At 43.9% G+C, this 19688-nt stretch overlaps 1 protein-coding gene across 6 annotated transcripts in view; it reads right to left on the bottom strand.

The window, feature by feature from the left end:
* GRM7 (glutamate metabotropic receptor 7) overlaps window positions 1–19688 on the bottom strand; it is a 211397-nt gene that overhangs the window by 62442 nt on the left and 129267 nt on the right. For all 6 annotated transcript variants that reach the window (XM_032447244.1, XM_032447245.1, XM_032447246.1 and 3 more), the window contains exons 5-7: window positions 18056–18196; window positions 7854–8054; window positions 3032–3171 (exon numbers count right to left, since the gene is read on the bottom strand). In XM_032447244.1, coding sequence (XP_032303135.1) covers window positions 3032–3171; window positions 7854–8054; window positions 18056–18196 — 482 coding nt within the window. The remainder of the gene's footprint in view (window positions 1–3031; window positions 3172–7853; window positions 8055–18055; window positions 18197–19688) is intronic.

Genomic DNA, 19688 nt, shown 5'->3' with positions numbered 1-19688 from the left:
CCAGCTGCTATCTGACATCTTCTCCCCATGGTATATTTCCTCCTTCCCATCAGTAGATTTTTCTGAAACACATTCAAAATAGTTCTCCTTATGCTGATGCTTTTATTTTATAAATACAAGTTATATATATGTGTAGTAATACATGAGCACACTCTCAGCCCTGGAGAAGTACAGGAGAGTCCAGGAAACCTAGAACATAGGCCAGCAGTGCTCTCATCTAATTGCACGGGCTGCACCTCTGCCATTGAGCAGGGTCGGGGTTCACAAGACTGCTTGTCAGTGGGGACGCAGCTGGCCAAGTTTCCAACCCTAAAATCCAGGGAAGGCATTTCAAACCATAAGAGGGCACACATTATAAATACTGTTTACCGAATCTGTGTGCCAGGGGCTGAGTGGGGGTTGACAGAACTTGACATAACCCTCGTGACATGCTCTGCCGTGACCTCCTGCGGGAGATGGTGGGGCATCGTGTAATCAACCTCACTGCAGGGAGAACACAGCACTGCAACAGTTTTTCATGGAACACTGGCCAAACCATTTAAAATTAGACATCTGCTCATTTTATCCTTGCGTAGATATCTGTGAAATACAGCCAACGCTTTTACTAAATCATGCCTTGAGCGCTAGGCTAAGCTGTGTTAGATTGCTTGAGATCAAGCAAGTGAAAGAAAACTTGGAAATTATATTGGTCTTATGTAAAAAGTACGTTATGGCCCAACTTTGCTGCAGTGAGAGTGATAAGGTATTTTCTTGGTAATCAATAAAATTCTGACCTCAGATACAGAAACGTAAATACAGGGTGAGTCAGCTGCACTCAGAGGAGACACCTCACTTATGCTATAGGCAGATCAGAGCCTGACTCCTGTGCGCGAGGAGCAGACATCTGCTTTCAGCCAACACTGCTGCCAGACAAGAAAGAGAACGGGATACAAAGATGTGGAGAAGCAACTGGGATTTAGAGAAACACAATCTCAGACATCTCAAAAAACCAGGTTTATAAACTGATGATAGCAATGAGAAAACAAACTGGTGTGGCTTATTGTAAGACTTGTAAATATATGTTGCTAAAGATCTCCTCAGCCTATCTACTGTCTTTTGCAACAGAAAAAGAGAAGTCAGCAGTTAGTGTCAAGTTCTACATGAAAAAGAACATGGTGCAGCTAATCAAGATTAATCAGCATCATGATTCCATACTTCTGCCTCTCACTACATTAGAGTGAGAACAGGAGGACAATATACACCATTGCAGGACTGGACTGACTATAGACTGAATAGCAACACTGCTTCCAAGGGAAAAATAATGAAATAATGGCAAAATGTTCTTCTTCAAATGTGGACAATGGTAAAGAAAAACACATTACTCAACTAGGTCAGCCTTTAGCACTTATTTACCTACCACTTTTGAGGCCTGGAACTCCCTTACCATTAATGGCAGCATAACTGGGCAGAACAACGTCTATTTTTTGTAACGGAGGGCATTTGGTCACACAGAACTAAACCAGACGGCCCCAAATGGCAAGTCTCATGCAAAACAAAGCACCATTTCAGCGTTTTCTAAATTAAAATCAGCACTCTCACCAACCATCCTTTGTCTCCCCTCTTCTGTTGGCATTAAAGAAATGAGAATTAGGAAAATATCCTGAAGCGTTACCTCGACATTCATTACTGAAAGTAAATTGCAGACTTTGGCAGTTTTCCTGGGAGATAGTTAATAGCAGCTTCTATTTTGTTTGGTTATTTTAGGGCATCCTTGACTCCTCTAAACTCCAGAATGTTCCTTATTATTGTAAGAAAAAACACACAGGGACTGTCATATCAAAGCTAATCCTGTGAGTGAGGAAAAGAGGAGTTACTGAGACAGTCTCAGCTATTGACACAACACTGTAGCCTTCAGGAGATGAGGGTGAGGAATGCTTTTTATGGAAACACTGAGCACAACGGCAGGAATACAAATCAAGCTCCATTAATTTAGTTTTAAATATTAATGAGCCAGGATGCGTAGTTTATATAAAGATTTACTTAATAAAATATTAACATTTTCGCTAAAAGAATTGTGAATTCCAAGTTTATAAGGGAGTCAAGCATCAGAAGTTGTAAAAGACTGAAATAGCATGCAGCAAATCAAAGAGCATCAGAATTCCAGAAGAGCACAACATTGTGGTTAGTCTTAAAGGCTGCACCCTTCATAATCCACATTAACTACTGTTTGTACCAGGAGAGGAAAGAAAAGCCTTTTGTAGCAATTAGTATTCTTCTTCAGCAACACCCTGGCTATGTGTAGCTTCTGTTGTTAAAGAACAGTCAGATTGGACTGGAGGTATCATCTCTCTGGGAGTCAAAGAGCTACACGGTTAAACCTGCCCATCTCCCCCATGTATATGGGGCCCAAGCACATGCACAACATCAAGCAGGAAGCCTGAGCCCAGATCTGTAGGCCAGGGACCTGTCATCACCCTCACGTGGATAGAGCTGACAAGAGCTCCCAGCTTTCTCAGACAACAGTTATATTTGTTTGTTCATCTGGGCAACATCAAAATGCCTGGGGAATCTTTGATCACCTATTCTTACATCCTTACTTTTCTTTCAGGCATCATTACAAAAGAGATATCTCATTCATATGGATGCCTTTCACTTAAAAGTAACACAGAAGAAGTGAGTCACTCAAGAAATACTTCATTTCAGCTTGCTTAAAAAAACTGGAGAGCATCTACAAATGAAAGCCCATCGGTTTCAAACCACAGCACATTACTGCTTCATTTTCCAGCATGGCAACGAGGGACTCCAGACATACAAAGGTAATAAAATTTGCATGACTGCCTGATGTCCTTATCCGTCTGCAGAGCTCTGGTACTCACAGTACAGAGAAAAGGTGTCAGGAGAGATGCAAGAAATAATGCACTGCACAGCTGCAGAGAAGTAGTAATTAAGTTACTTCCTGCATGGAGGGGAAGGAGAGAAAACAGAACCAAACCATTTAATCACTGTACCTGAAAGCAAAGAAATGAGTGAGGAAAAACTGGCATGGACTCACGTTGAGCTGGAGGTCATCCGTCCACTGTCCGACCAGGCGGTATCCCGGGGTGCTGGTGTTGGTGGTGTGGTACTGGAAGATGTCGTAGCGCCCCGGTGCATCACCATTTTTGTTAAACATCACTGGAGTGCCAGCACTGCCTGGGGGAAGGAAACAAGACCAAATCCAACCAAAAAAAAAAAAAAAAAGAAAGAAAAAAAGAAAAGAAAAAGAAAAAGAGAAAAAGAAAAAGCCAAAGCTTTACAACAGCTATTTTATTTAGTCACGGCTGGGAGCTTTCAGCCTGTCAATGTATTTCAGGCATTGGCTATCTACCACCAAGCCATCTAACGCAGATACTTCTGGACACGCTGGAATAATCCTAGTCCTCTTCCCTGATTAATCACTACTGCCCAACCCCACCAACTAAAAATAAAATGAAGCAAAACCAGATCAGCTTTCCTTCTCTCGAGCCTTGCAAACAGCAAGAAATATCAGAAGGCTTTTTTTCCTGCCCTCCAGCCTCCCTCCCCATCTCTCTTTCCTTAGGGAGTTCTTTACTGAAAATCACACTTGTGAATGGAGCCTCTAAATGATTTTTTTTCCCTCCAGAAAATGTTCCATCTGCTTCTGAGAGATACTGCTGTCAGAAGTCAGCCCAGGTCTAGTGAATCTTGATTGGCATCCAGAAATAGCTTCCTCCTCCACAATATGTTCTTATTCCTGTAATCAGCATGCAGTTGGGGTGGAAAAGAACAGACTAAACTATAGGAAGATCACTCCTTGTGTGCTCCCCTTATTGAGTCTCTCTGAAACTGACACGGGCTGAAAAGCACCTCGGGTTGGAGCTGTTCAGATCAGGATGCTGCACTACTTCTACTGCCACGTACCAGGGTAACCAGCACAGGGCTGGGATGCAGGGCAGCAGCAAAGCAAGCATCCCTCCAGAGTTCCCCTATGCTGCTGCTGAGCAGAGCTGCCCTGCACTGACGCCCAGTGCTGCTATCAACCACTCCCAGCCCTTGCATGGGTAAGTGCTCCCCAGGGCACCTGTATTTTAATTGCCACAGTGTCAGAAGCGAACCCTTTCCTAAAGGAGAATTTAGATCAATGCTGCTCCTTTAAGGGTCACATTTATTACAATTTACATTAAAATAGGCTTCAGTGTGGCAGAGTAATATTGTGTCAAGATTGAAGATTTCAGCTCCAGCATCTCTATATTCCAAGCTGCTTCCTTCTGCACAACTTATTTTCTCTTTTTTTTCCCCCAAAGCAATGAAAAATCTCTCCTGTAGTAGCACTGAACTTTAAGATTATGGTTTTCTTCATGATTCCCATTCTTCATTGAATTCCAGAGAGCAATAGAAAATGTGAAGGAGTAAATTAGCATAGTTTTCATTGCAGCCCTGCTAAATGGCTTCCTGTCTATCCTGCAAGCCTCAGAGATCAGATGTGGATTCAGTTCAAAGGCTGGTACAAAAAATCTTCCACAGAGATCTCTCCTCTCCATTTCCCTACGAGCACAAGGCTGATATTTAATCGTCATTACAGATTCACGTAGATGGAACACATTTAGGATGAAAACACTTAGAGTGAAGAGGAATGGCCATAATTCCTCAGCTCCACAACTTCTAAAAGGCAGTACATTATCAGTTAAGCTTGTTTCTGGTTTGGGTTTTTGTTTGTTTGTTGTTTTGGTTTATTATCCCCAGAACTGACAAAAATAAAAGCACAACCCCAAAGCACCACTCCAAGCTGAGCTGTTTCTGTGCTCTGTGGGAGCAGTAGTATGTTTTGTCAGTCCTCACTGTCTGTTGCATATAGGCAGCCTTTAAAGATTACTTTGAATGCCACTGTTGAAGTGCAGTTCTGCATATGGCTGCTGCAGGACTGGCACCGGACAGCATCAGTGCTGGGTCACCTCCACAGTGCAGCTCCCAGACCTCATGTAGGTACCTGATTGCAGTGCACGACTGTTGCTGTCTGCAGGTCACCACCATTTCTGCTTTAGAATAATATAGGAAAAAAAACAAACCTGTCAAGAGTCTGAAAACCACATCCATAGAAACAGCTATAGACAACCAGCTACAGATACACAGAGAACTGGGATAGTCCCAGGCCAGAAGACAAGTCAAAGCCTCCTGTTTTCCAGCTTTGAAATTGGAGTAATTGTACTCCCAGCCAAGGACCTGCTTTGTAAGCACAGACCTTCTGCAGCCTTTGCTGGGCTCTGCCTAGAGAGACCCAACCACTCCTGTCCTGCTCTAAATCACTGCAGCACTTCAGCCTCTACCTGCAGTTCCAGCTGCTTTGTGCACTCATGAAAATAAGGGATGTATGAAAACCTCCTTACAGAGACAAAAGGATTTCCAAAATTGATTCTATTTATTATTTGACTTCTTGATCTCATGACAACATTTGGTTGATGAGTTTTCTTTTTTTAAAATGATAATGTAGGAATTATTTGCCTTCTGCTAAGATTCATACCATTTTGCTACAGCTCCAGCAAACACTTCAGAAACTGAGCAGTAGCCTGCGGGCTGCAGCTCCTCGCTCATTCAGAGGCTATGACAATTTAATTCATCTTCAGCTCCCAATAAATAAGCTGTCCTTTCAGCACACAGATGGAGAGCACATGACACCCATTCACCTGCAGGATGCGTTCGGAAAAAGATGCAATCTGACTGAATTTGTAGAATTTCCATCCCTTAATCACCATGAGATGAGAAATGAATTAACAGGAGGAGGACAGGATGGTAGGCAGGTGTGCCTGGCCAAGGTGTTTCTTTATTATTCCATCCACGTTGACAGTGGTTTGAGGACCTGAAGGGCTCGGATGAACAAAGCCTTCAGCTTTTTCACTGGGGAAAAATACACCCTCCACTCTGTACCATGGGATTTTCTGAATCCTACTGCACGAGCACTTGGAGTTTTAAGTTTTCTGTATTTGGAGGTTTTCTGTTCTAAAGATAATGTGACAATATCAAAATTCACGCTGAGCTCCTTGTGCAAATCCAGTCTCTCTTCATTAAAACGTTGCCTGAGCTCTTACTGCATGAATGCCATTACCTTCGCAGGGAAGAAGGGACTCTATAAGCACTTACAGGAGAGAGGGCTTCAGCTTCATTGTGACGGAGAGAGCCATTAAATGCACAGAGGATCTCCAGCTCATGGGCTCAGGATGGGCTTGGAAATGGGCTGCATTTTTTTCTCTCCAGCTCACAGTCCAGGCAAAGCACCCGCACTGTTCTGCTCTGTTTCTACTACACGTTTAGGTAGAGGACTGGCAGAATAAGATATTAAGCACAGACCAAATGTTGTTTTCCAAGCCCTAACCCTGATGAAAGGAAATGCATGGCTGCACCATCAACCTAGAGAAGGGCAGGATAAGGGCAAGGCTAACACTAAGGCCACTGAAGCAAACCCAGCAGCCCCACCACTGCATGATGCCAAGGCAGATGTGGGCACCAACACTGCTGTCCCCAGGGCTCCCAGGCCTTCCCACAACAGCACTACACAATCCAGACCTACAAATGCCTCTCTTCTCACTTCTGTTCCCACACTGACCTGTGTTTGAGTCCCTGTGCTGGATGCCACTTACCTGTATACAAGCAAAGAAAAACAGCATATAGCCATATAAATCAATCATAAATTGAGAAAAAAAAAGGTAATCCTTTAAAGGACTGACCAAGAAAACACAAACGAGGAAACCAAAGTTAGCATGCAACAGCTCTGGAAGTAGAGCACCAGCAGACACCCAGTCTCACACAGTATTTCTCAGCTCTTAGTCAAGTTTCAGATCTTTATCTTATTCAGAGATAGGGAAGAGCAGTCAGACCTCCAGGAACACACATTAGCAATGTTTATGAGGAGGAAATAACATTAGGTTGTGCCCCGGTGGCGCAGTGGTAGGAATGCCGCGTTGCAACACTGGAGGCCCGGGTTCGAATCCCCCCCTGTGGCACAAGTGGTAGAAGTGCCGCTCTGCTACACAGAGGCTCGAATCCCAGGGGTTGGATTCGATGATCTCTAAGGTCCCTTCCAACCCGCACAAGACTGTGATACTGTGATTAGGTTCTTGTAATGCTACCCCTGCAAGCAATCAGCTCTGGTCCCCCTCTAGATGCAGGACAAGTGTTGGTTAACACAACTGTAATAAAATTACAGTAAAATGTACAGAGGCAGAGAAATATTCCTAATATTCAGGTCTAATTCATACAGTGCAATGCAAATAAAGATATGTGAAAGCCCAGCTAAAGGGTTGGTATTGCAGACATTACCATCCACTGGCAAAAAGTTGGTAGATAAGCAATAAGCACACAAAGGGATAAAGTCATCCCATCCCCATTCATATGATGTTATAACTCCTCTAAATACTTACTAGAGGAATAGAGATGGGGGGAATTACTCTGTCTACATTATAGATGCAATCCTGGCCTTTCAGCTGTCTTCTCTTCTCATGAGTGCTGAGCTAAGTCAGGTAAGATACCAGAATTTCTTTCAGTTTGTTTGCTCCAAGAACAGGAAAGAACACAAATGGGGACAGACATATTAAGAAGAAGAAAAACTTGGGCATTTACTCAGTTATTTCTCCCAAGGGAAATCACAAGCTTTGGGAAGGCATCCGAGAACAGCAGCAGCAATTTCTGTCTTTGCACAGTAGTAGCGGATCTACCTCAACTAAAGTAGGATGTTTTCAGATGCTAAATAGACATGGCCCTCTGCCACAAACTCTAGAGAAATTCTATAACAAAAGCACCATCTGAACGGAACAAATAAATACACTGAGTGAAACCGAATGGAAAGAGAAGCCATGTGGGCAGATGGAGAAGCTCTCACTCACCGTTGAAGTTAACGCTGCGGATGTACTTGAGCAGCTTCTTGCCACCCGCGTGCTCCATCTCAGGGCAGACCCCAGCGTAGTCGGCACACAGATCCTTGCTCATGTGGTGGAGCGCGTGTGCCATGGCGTACACAGCATCGATCACAAACTGCACCTTCCCCTCCTGCTCGTAGTGGGAGTCCTTGCCGATGCGCTCCTGCCCTGCACATCACACACACAGAAGGACAGTAAGGAGAGATGCTTTCCTGATGTCTCCTGGAGTAATGGAAAGTAGTGTGTGTTTTAGGCAATACAACATGAAACGTTATGATTTTACTAATTAAAGTGAATTACAAAAAAAAAAGAAGACATCTTTCATTCTTGACAGCAGAATCATCAGCTCTCGCAAGTGACTCTACAAATCCTACCATTATCACAAACTTGGAGCTGTAACCCACGGGGACCATCTCAGACAGAGAACACCAGGCTCTGTGGGCTCCCAAAGCGAGGCTTTGAAAGAAGAAAGCGTTTAAAAATAAAGCACAGCTGGTATTTTAAAGTCTGATGGTTTGTTGTGCTTCAAATCCCAGTCTCTAATTGAAAGTCACAGCCAGACTGGGGGAAGAAAGCACCACTTCAGATGCAGCCAAAGGGGCACTCCAGAGAACTGCGCGAACACACCTGCTATTAGCACAGCCTCGGGAAGCTCCGGTTGTTTGTATTGACTTTACACCCCTTCCCTGTGCCTGCAGAGATCGAAACGTCCTTCAGAATCCACTGATTGCCTTTAAAATGTTATGACAGCCGAAAGCTTAAGGAATGCAAACCCTTGATGCCATACAAACTGCAGCAGCTCAGGCAGTCGTTTGTCACTGCAGCACCCAGCTTGGCTGGAAGCACAACCTCAGCGCTCCTCTCATCTGCTGGGCCACAGCATCAAACGTAACAGACAGAACTGGTCTGCAGATGGAAAATGGGAACTCGGAAATTAGACCACAGAGACCCAAAATGCTCAGCAGCGGAGATGAGTGGAATGCAGTATCTTAAGTAACGGGCTTGCACCCTAAGCATTTACTGTCAGCCTTGAGACATAAGTATAACCTGGTACCATCACCTGGTAAACAAAGGCAGTAAGGTGGCTTTCTTGCTATTGCCACAGAAGCAGACAACTGCTGCAAACCACACAGTGCTGCCAGAGCGTAAAGCAAGGCACTACAGAGACTTGAGAGCCTTTGAGTTTTCTCTGAAATTGCCCGCTAACACCTTGTCTTGCCTTGGCCAAGTAACACCTGCATAATTCAATCTGTCCAGCTGCCAAACATGCGATTATACTTACCCATATCACCGGGGATTTGTGAAACATAATTACTGCTTGTTCAGTGTCCTGAGCTGTGTGGGGAAAGCAGCAGAACTGCAATTCATTATTTCCCATGGGCGACAGCCCACTCATTCCATCAGCCCTGCCTGCCCTCCTGCAGGGCTGGGCACGGACAGAAGCACGGACAGAAGCACGACACAGCTCTCAGAATCATCCTGCAAATGCCTTAGGGATTTTCAAACAAAGGACCTGCTCACGTTGGGGGATACAGGAGGGAAAAATGCCTTTGTATCTCCTGTCCACCTTCCAGAAATCCTACAAGCAGAAGAAATGCTCAACCCTGTCCACAATAGTGACATTCTTCAAAATAAATGAAAACACAACCCCCCTCTATGAACATCTTAATTAACTATATTTTTTCCCCTTCATAGTTTCCCTCTCTAACTACCATCACACACTGCTGACGCCTCATCTACTCAACCTGCTTTGGCTGAGATTCCCTCTACCAAAGCCTCAGTTTTACATTGCAGCTATGTTGGAAACACTGAAATTCTGGGAATAATTCAGCAGTGAGAGCTTCCAGACTGTGAAGATTCACATACTGTCGTTTTCATCATTTCACTCCCCTCTCATTGATTACAGACCTTATTACATCTCCAGCCCTGACAAGGAAAACGCTTTTAAGTGGTTTCAGCTCAGCTACATAACCAAATTAGCAATGCAACAGAAATGCACGCCAAGGGAAGAGGAGCTGGGATTGAAATTCTGCACACAAACAATACTGATTAGGCTTATTAAGTTCCTGAGGCACAGCTGGCTGAACACACAGCAGAAAGAAAACCTTCAGCAGCAAAGGTATCTGTTGAAACCTGAGCAAACCATCTTAAAGAACAAGCAATATTAACAACACCCAAGTATGAAAGTCACAGAGATGAACTGCATTTGAAAATGTAATTGAATTCCCAGTAACAGGGATGGAATCTGCTGCAGAGAGCCATTCTGCTGAGCTTTACACACAGTTTGTGTACGGCCTGGATATGTAGTCAAATGCAACTCCCCACCCAGAAAGGCAGGATTGATTTCATTTACACAGTAGGGGAACCTGAATGAACAGGAGCACAGTGCTGCTCATAAAAACACACACTGAGCTGCCTTTTAATGAAGAGGGCACTACTGCAGGCACAACTTTAGCCTAAATTTGATTTGGCAAATGTCCTTCAAAACAATAGCCATGTTTTACATGGCAAACTGCCTTCAGACATCATGACTCAGAAAACCCCACATGAGTGGGCTCCCTCCTGCTCCCTCTAGTTGACAGCAAACCAACATCACAGTAGCACATCAGCAGACTGATGCCTGGGGTCCGTGCTCAGACACAGAGGGCACCACCTTAATTGCAACTTCAGCAGTTTTGTTTTGGTGAGCATTTTGCTGTATTGGGTTTTCCTGGAGGAGCCAAGCAGAAAGTTGCATACACCACATATGTGCTTCAGGAATAGCATGTAGGGGTACATACAAATTATATTATTAATAATTCCTGGAAGAGAAGAAAACCCACAGAAGACATTAGCTTCTTGCAGACAAAAGCAGCAGGACCAGAAGCTTCAGCATTGGCTGTGTGCACCTCCCAATAGAGGGGCTGGCCTGCAGGCTGCACAGCACTGGGGGTCTTAGAGAAGCCAGCAGATGAGCTCGAGCACCAGGTACAGCAAGAAACTGAGCAATGCCTCGTGTGATTGGGAGACACCAAGTAACACAGAAGGGAAGCAAACTCCATCTGCACTGGGGTACCCAGATATTCTGGGCCCCAATCCTTAAAGAGGGCTTTAAAAACAGAACAAACAAGTAAAGAAAACAACACACACACACACACACACAAAAAAACAAACACCACAAAAAAGCCAAATATCCCAAAGTTTATGATCTTCAGGGAAGCACATAATAACTGTTTTCTTCAAGAATGAGGAAGATGACACCTGAGACACACGCACACAGAATGACTTGGAGAGAATGCACTTCTGTTCCCCAGATTTGAAATGGAGTACCTGGGGATGTCAGGAAAAGGGAGAAACACAAAAGCAATTTATTGACATGAGGATTTTTTGCTTGTTTGAAGGTGATGACAAATAATTTAACCTCACTTCCTACTACAGTCTCAAGTGCTCATCATCGTGATTCATAAGAGACTGAGAGCGAGGTCTCTTGCTTCAGGCAAATCTTCACAAGAGAAAAATACTGCAACAGAGAGAAAGAAAAAGAAGCAACAACCACCCACCCACCAGAGCAGCAAGAATACATAGAGGAAGAAGTCCTCCTTTATAATCTCCTACAGAAATGAAGTGCAGCTTTAAGAACTCATGGCTGTACTTTTTGCATCATCGTTAGGGTGATGCTTAACACTCCCTTCAATGGGAAAGGAGCTGAAAACCTTGTTTTTCATGTTTTCCTCTGCATTTATCCTTCAGATGATTTCGTCACCAGTAGTCACAGAACACCAGCAACATGATAAAAAGTGTAAAGAATGCTGCAAGGACCATCTCTATGGCACGTAACTCATACAATGAACAGACTTCAAAATCCCAATTAATCAGCACTTACAGTAGATGAATGCAGACATTGGTTCAGTTTCTGGAGGATTAAGCACATTTTCAAAGGAACTTAATACAATAATACTGTTGAGAACCTGCTGATAGCCATCATTAACAAGAGATGTAATTTAAAGATAGCAGAACGCTTGCAGTATGGAGCAGGCAGCTGCTACTTGGACAAGAACTCATCAGCTGGCTGAGTGCTGCCAAAACCACACACACCTCACGCATCCTGAGCACAGTTAGCAGCCTCACAAACCTGATAGCCATGAAATGCCCACAATGCAGTACCTGCCCACAATGCCTCAGCCCTGGAGGTGTTCAAGGCCAGGCTGGATGGGGCCCTGCGCAGCCTGGGTTGGTATTAAATGTGGAAGTTGGTGGCCCTGCATGCAGCAGGGCGGGAGTTGGAGCTTCATGATCCTTGAGGTCCCTTCCAACATGGGCCATTCAGTGATTCTGATTCAACCACACTGCAGCAGCCCCCTCTACCTCACCCTGTGCAGGGCTCAGTAGTGCAGCTGCTCCTGCTGTGCCCATGTCCCTCACAAACAAGCTCAGCAGCACGGAACAAGCAGATCAGTCTCTAGCAGACAAAGACGTAAACCCAGGGCTTGCCAGAACAAGGTCAGAGCTATTACTCCTCCCATGTTCGCTCATGGAATAGGCACTGCTGTGCACACAGGGGCTGCGGAATCTGAAGGTTTCTCCAAATAAGATCTTTATTTGAAAGTAGACAAATATCAGAGTCTGAGAAAAGCTAACAATGTGCAAGAGTAAATATTGTAATTTGAACACGAGGAGAACGACAATCAGGGCCCTTTGCAATATAATCCACGTATTGTCTTTTTACAAAGAAATTCAAGATCCAATAATACTGCTATGTAGTTACAGTCATCTATCCAGCCCATGCTAATTCAGATCTCATTATAGACAAAAGCCTTTATCTCAATACTATCAATCCAATCCCCGTGGATTCTGCTGGGGGAAGTAGATGAACTCTCAAATTTCTACTGTTCACTGAACCAGAACATCTCCCTCTGCTTGGACCAGACCTGGCACGTGGCACCACCTTGTGCAGGCCCAGGGGCACCATGCAAGGCAGCCCAGCCCAGCCAGCTCTGAGCATCCACCCTGGTGCTGAGGCTTACACCTGGGCCTTGCTGTCCCTTCATCTGCTGCCCTTCTATGTCAGCATGGCTCTAGAGCTCTGCTTGAGAGGGGAAACTTCATATTCCACACCAGATGTGGAATCAGGACAATTGTTCTACACCAGTAACAAGCAGGGATGACTTGTACAATTAGAACATGTGCTGTAAACTCTCTATCTGCTCTCAGACATTATCAAGATGTAACTGTGCTTAGTGGCACAGCAAAACCCACCCAACCCAAAAGCACAGGTAGCCAGTTTCAACTATACCTCTTCAGCTAATGCTCTCTAATCAAGACCGGAGCACCAGAACAGCTGGTTTCCTACAATGTATTCTTTATACAGGATAATACAAAAAAATCCTGTACCATAACTAGGCTTCAGCAGGAAGTAAAAACCAACAACAGCAGAAATGCCTCCTGAAACCTCGCTGCTCCAGTGCCAGAAATAACATTAGCATACAATAAGGAGCATAATAATAATAATCCATAGCACAGGGATTAGGGAATTCCTTAATTTCATATGCTTGAAATTATTATCCCCCCCCATCATTACAATCTCAGATCTGGTGCTGGGTGTGGGAGCAGCAGTGGGGAGCACTGCTGGGGCTGCTGCCAGGAGACGTGCCTGTCTGCAAGCCTCATTCTGCACATTGTGGAAAGCCTTGGTGCAATGACTTTTGTGAAGCTCCATCCACTGCCATCCATCAGACTATGATCTTTTCTCAATTACACTGATTCAGCCCACTGCAACGGCTTCTGTTCTCTGGTGTGTATGTGTATCTAAGAGAACAGATTTCAGATTAGAAAACTGACCTGACTTTCTTACTCAATATGTTTTCTGTGCATTCAGCAGTCCTATTAAAACATCTGCAATAGGTGTCAATTGTACTCCAACACTGAATTACCACATCCATAAGAAGTCAGCACCAGCAGTGTAAGGCACTGACACTTCACAGCTTTAACTTCCCAACGTGCAAATAAAGCAAGATTCTTGTAGCAATAACTGCTGGTGAAGTCAGCGATCACATAAATGTATAGAAGAAGCACTTAAATATTAGAAGGCTTAAATTAGAGCTATCTTTATATTTAAACACCTGGCTAAAAATGTAGTTTGCAAATAGGAGAACATACGTAAATAGCAAGGAGAGAGCCACATAATCACAGGGCTTTGTTGTCAAATCACCTTGACAATCTAGAAATAAAAGCACCACTAAGAAATGTATTTCAGAAAGATAATAGAGTTTAGAAAACCATAAAACTGGTTTACCTTAAGAATAAACTGTTCAAGGTTGGTTTAATGTGGGCTGAATCCATCACTGCAGGGTTCTTTCAGGAAATTGGGCTCTGTATTTTTTAAGCACTGTGATGGTACATGAGATTAACTGTCTGAGCTGAAGGTTTGGAGGTCTTGGAGTTATAACACAGACTTGGGACAATCTAATGCTGTATGGAGAAATATGTTGTTTAGAAACAGAAAGGGCCAGTCAGTTTGCACACTGGTGCTTAGCATGGTTCATTTGCTCCTCAGCTCCTGCACAGCACATTTTTCTTTCTCATGGATATTAGCACCAATACGTTTCAGCAGGCTAAAGACTGTTGAAGTACTCACAAAATAGGATGTAATGCAATGCAGTAAGAGACTGAAGGACTGAGATCGCGAGTTTCAAACTGAAGTCAAACACTCACCAACCAACCAAGCTCACATCAGCCTCAGCTACAGCAGCACTGGCCCAGAAAATTCCCAGAGCCCATCAGAGACGAGCTGCAGTTGGGAGATGCATCTCAGCAACAAACCATTGTGTGCCCCAGTATAGTCCATCTTAGATCTTTTTATTCCCCGCAAACACTGCATTTTGAGAGAGAACCTACAACTGCTGTCCTTTTCCCAGCATTGTCTTTAGAGCAAGTCATTGCTTGAGCCAACATCAGGGCTGTGCCATCAGACTGATTACAACTCCAGATAATTAGAAAAGCTCTCTGAGCAGCCTCCATTCTGAGAGGTGACATCCAAGGTGACACACCACCCTGATATCTCTTCATTAAGTCTCCTTGAGCGTAAAGCCTTCTGAATTAAAAGCTATGTTTAAAAACTGAAAGCAGTCAAGTGTTGCAATTTCCTTTTCAGTTAGCACTATGCTCCAGGACAGCAGTTCATTAAAAACACAGATCCTCCTGGTGTAGCTGATGCTGCTGCGTATTGCAAGTCCTTGCATTTCTTTTGGGTGCACCTTTCTGCCATACTTGGGCACAGGTGCTTCAGCATGAGCAGGAAACGGTCTGCAGCCACATGTGAAGCTGCAGCAGCAGCAAATGGGAGCACCCATGGGACAACCACACTGCTAGCATGGCAACCTGTGTGCACAGCCCCACTGCCTGCGCTCTCCTCTATGCATGTGAGCAGAGCATTCTGCAAGGCTCTCCCCACAGCTATTTCCTACAGTTTTGCTCTCCTCTATGAAAGCAGCTGCTTACTTGTTAAATCTTTCCTATTCCAAACAAGTATGTAAACACTTTTGCCACAATACGTGGTACTAAAGACTATTTTTTTTCTTCAAAGTACTTCTGTATTACCTTGACGTGGCCTGTTTTGGCTGAAGGGAGTCATTGGTATTCTGGAAAGTAAGCAGCAAGAAGTAAACCAACAAAGAACTGTCTGAAACCAATACTTTGTACTATTGTGCTGCTTCAGTGATTGCGTGAGATTCCCCATAGAGTTTGATGAAGTGTCCTCAAAAGCAAATCACAGCATTCCTCAAGGACAGAAGCAGCAGCCCCAGGTGCTGGCAGGCCCCAATGGTAGCACCTGGCTGAAGCTGCACCGTTTGGTGCATACAGAACAGATCCCTCCCTGCTCTGGGGAAAAGCAGCCGTCTTGGCTGTCTCTGTTGTACACACCTATGCTGCTGTGACATGGCCTGCATCCCAGTACAAATTACTGCACAACAACACAGATGTCCTTGGCAGTGGCACGACTTGCAGTGCTGGATCGTGCCCTGAGTTATGCCAAAGTCAGTCACTTGCTAGAAACAGTGTTAATTACAGCAATATGTTATATTTAGCCTTGTTGAGAAATAAGGAATGGTGTGCTAAACGTGCTTCAATTTTCTCACCCTACATCCATCCATCCCAATCAGGACAAATTTTCATGCATAAATGATGCTACAAGCTTTGTGTGGAGTGACCCCTCAGAAAGCTGCAGTGTTAAAAGGACAGATGCCCACAAGGTGTTCACACTTGGAGGAGCCTTTCTTTGTCACCAAGTACATCTGCATGAGCCAAAGACTCCTTGCAACGTGCACGAGCTCAGCTGAGGAGCAGGAGCCCCAGTGCTCAGCAGCACGAGTGCTGTCAGAAACTGATGGCCTGTAGCTCAGTATCTCACTGCATTACAAATTACCAATCAAGATTTAAAATAACGATGATCATTCATGATATTATCACATCAAAGGGGCTTTAAGATTCTCATACCAGCAATGTAATTCAAAGCTAATGCTTTTTCTGATGCACGATTTACCTCAGTTTTTACAAGAGGGATGGAAGATGTCAGGGCAGGGCATGTCGCTGGTGCAATACCCAGCTATAATGTGGTATTTCAGTGCTGTAGGGTAAGTTAGCCATTAAAAATAAATGTTTCTGCTGAATCTAAGGTGTGGGAAGGCTGAACACCATTCTTTATTCACATCAGAAGGCACAAGCTGTGAGCAACTCGCCCTCTTTTCTGACAAAACAATGGCAGAGACAAATAAGGGCACTGAAAACTTTTAGGGATTATCCTCAAGATCTTTCAGTGGTTTTTATTTCAATTCCAGACTTTCAAGGGAGATTCCAAATGCTAAGTTTAATGGCAGCGTATTCCCAGTGGTAACTGCACTGCTTCTGTGCACAGCCCTCCTACTCCCATCCATGAATTGAAATCAGAAACAGATGATATGAAATATGGAAAGTTTTCATCAGTTTTCAATCAAAGTAAAACATTTCCTCCTATGAACTAATTTTCTTTGATCAAAATTCAACACAATTATTCAACGCAACACTTTCACTGCTGCTATGAACAACTGAAAGGAGGGGGAAGGAAAGGTAAAAGCCCAACATCACATCACATTACTGGCTCTAACTTCCCTCTTATGATATTGATGGTAATGTGACTGAAAAAACCTCATTCCTACTTTTTCAGCAGCACCAAAATAGCACCATTTTCTTCTGCCTAAAATGAAAATATTTAATCCGTTGCCAATACTTCCCTACGGGTGCATTTCCATTGGACAAGAGGAAATGACCTCAAGTTGTGCCAGGGGTGGTTCAGGTTGGATGTCAAGAAGAATTTCTTCTCAGAAAAGGTGGTCAGGCAGTGGCATGGGCTGCCCAGGGAGTGCTGGGGTCACTGTTCCTATGGGTGCTTAAGGAAAGGGTAGATCATAGAATCATAGAATTACCCAGGTTGGAAAAGACCGTGAAGATCATCAAGTCCAACCACAGCCTAACCATAGTACCCCAACTCTAACAACCCTCTGCTAAATCATATCCCTGAGCATCACATCCAAACGACTCTTAAACACATCCAGGGATGGCGATTCAACCACCTCCCTGGGGACCCTATTCCAGTACTTAACCGCCCTTTCTGTAAAGGGTAGATGTAGTACTTCAGGATGTGGTTCAGTGGTAAATGTTGGCAGAAGATGGACAGTTGGACTGAATGATCTTAGAGGTCATTTCCAGCCTTACTCATTGTATGATTTCCCCCTCAAAAGTCAAAACTGAAGGCAGATGGGTACTGCAGGACCACTCTGGCTGGAGGCCACACTGTGATCTGTAGACACAGAAATGGCTCAAGCATGGAAATACTCTCCATCTAAAAACAACTTTCAGAAACTCAGCAAGTTCTCCTGTGCTCAAATAAAAGTCCTTCTGGGTCCCATGGAAAATATTGATTTTCCTTCTACATGGACAGTCAGAAAAAGGAAGAAAGAAGAATGAAATTTTGTCTCTCTTCACCTACTCTTGTCCCTGAAGGCTGACGCTGCTGTTCCATTTTCTGTACAACCAACAAACATTCAATTTATTGTTGCAGTCTGCCTGCAGCCAGGCTTCCTTGCATCAGCCATGCAGCCCCCCCAACAGGGCCCTGCTGTTCAGCAGCACAAGTATGGAGCAGTGACTGGAGTTACCTGTGCATTTGCGGTCTGTATCCTCCTTCTTTGACCCACTGATGGTTAGCTTGCAGTTGAAGTTCTCCTCCCAGTACTCAGCAAACCACACGTTCCTCCTGTTGTTCTCCAAGGTGCGGGAGGTGAAGTAGGCATCGAACCCTGGAGGAGGAGACAGACAAAGCTCAATCTTAGCTCCTGCTTCATGGTGAGTGTTGCAGCCTGAGAAACAAAGCCAATGCTTGCATCTCTTTCCACACCAAGCACGTGTTTGTGTCTGCCCAAAGGAGAAGGCCATAGACAGAATGGAAATCACTTGCACATTTTATCTCCTCAACTGCACCCTGCAAGAGGAGTACTATGCAACTAGCTGAGAGTTACAAAACTGGGGAAAATACATGTAGAAGAGATTAATATTAAAAAGAAAGTTATAAGCAAGAAGTGCAGATTAGATACATACAGATAAGGAATGAAGATAAACGATAGTTGATGGAGCTCAATACAACTGTAATTTTTTAATTAACCTCTCCAGACCTCTAGAGAATGCAGTACCATCTCACTCAATTGACCATTATCAGTGCAACTTAATACTTTTGCATCATGTATTTGTCTCTTCATTTCCCCTCCAGGGGAATAAACAGAGCACAGAACTTCCAAGAGGTGACTGGAAAGCAAAGCTGGGTGCTTGGCTCAGATGACCTCCATAGGCTGCAGTGGAAGTTTTCCAGGCCTGGGCCCATCAGACTCAGTCCATGACTGAGGCAATACAGGCACAAACAAAGCCCCCGTGTTTTACTTCTTATTTATCAAAGCGCTTAGTGTTCTGAAGTACCTGATAGAAAATATTGCATAGCAGTGTAGCACTGAGTATTTCATAATTTTTATCTGGCTCATACCTATATCCTCTCTTTCTTTAGTACCTCAAATAATTTGCCAGGAAAAAGGGATTCTTCTTTGATGTTTTTCTTTCCAGTTCATTAAATAATGGAAACAAATTGGATCTGCCATTGTGGAGTTATAGTTTCAAATCAAGCCAAGTATTTTTTAACAATACAGACAATACCCTTCAAATATCATCCTCATTTCAATGGAGTTTTCCTTACAACAGCATACAGAGCTCCAGGACAGATATTTATTTTCCCAATAAGCAATGGAAGTTTTAGTCCAAAAGGAAGGACATATCACTAATTACTCACGGAACTGCTGTTTGCTCCTGTATTTAAGCACTCTTCCATCAGCTGTTCTCATTCAAAGTTGAGATAACTCCTTACAGCCTGAAGGAAGCCCCGTGCATACAAATACTTGCCAATCAATATGCACATACCATAGGTCAGCATGATGCCAGCAATCTGGCCTTAGTTCTGTAATGAACAGAGCTACAGTCTCACAGGCCCTGTCTGCTCTCCCAGTGAAACCATGCTTTCCATCCCCCCCTTTTTTCCTTTTACTATCCCAGCTTGCTTTTGGTTTTGCTTGTCTGTTTAGTAGGAAAGTGTTTGCATGGGACAAATACAGCACTGCATGAACACACACTCATACACAAAACCTTTTCCTTTGGTAGCCAACATATATATATGCGTGTGGGTGTCACGTATGCATATAGCAGGTAGTACAGACATCACATATACATGCATATATGATCTGCAGTACTGAT

This window comes from Coturnix japonica, chromosome 12 (assembly GCF_001577835.2).
Source record: "Coturnix japonica isolate 7356 chromosome 12, Coturnix japonica 2.1, whole genome shotgun sequence".
Taxonomy (NCBI): domain Eukaryota; kingdom Metazoa; phylum Chordata; class Aves; order Galliformes; family Phasianidae; genus Coturnix; species Coturnix japonica.
The sequence above is the reverse complement of the archived record's forward strand: the minus strand, read 5'-3'. Positions and strand labels throughout refer to the sequence as shown.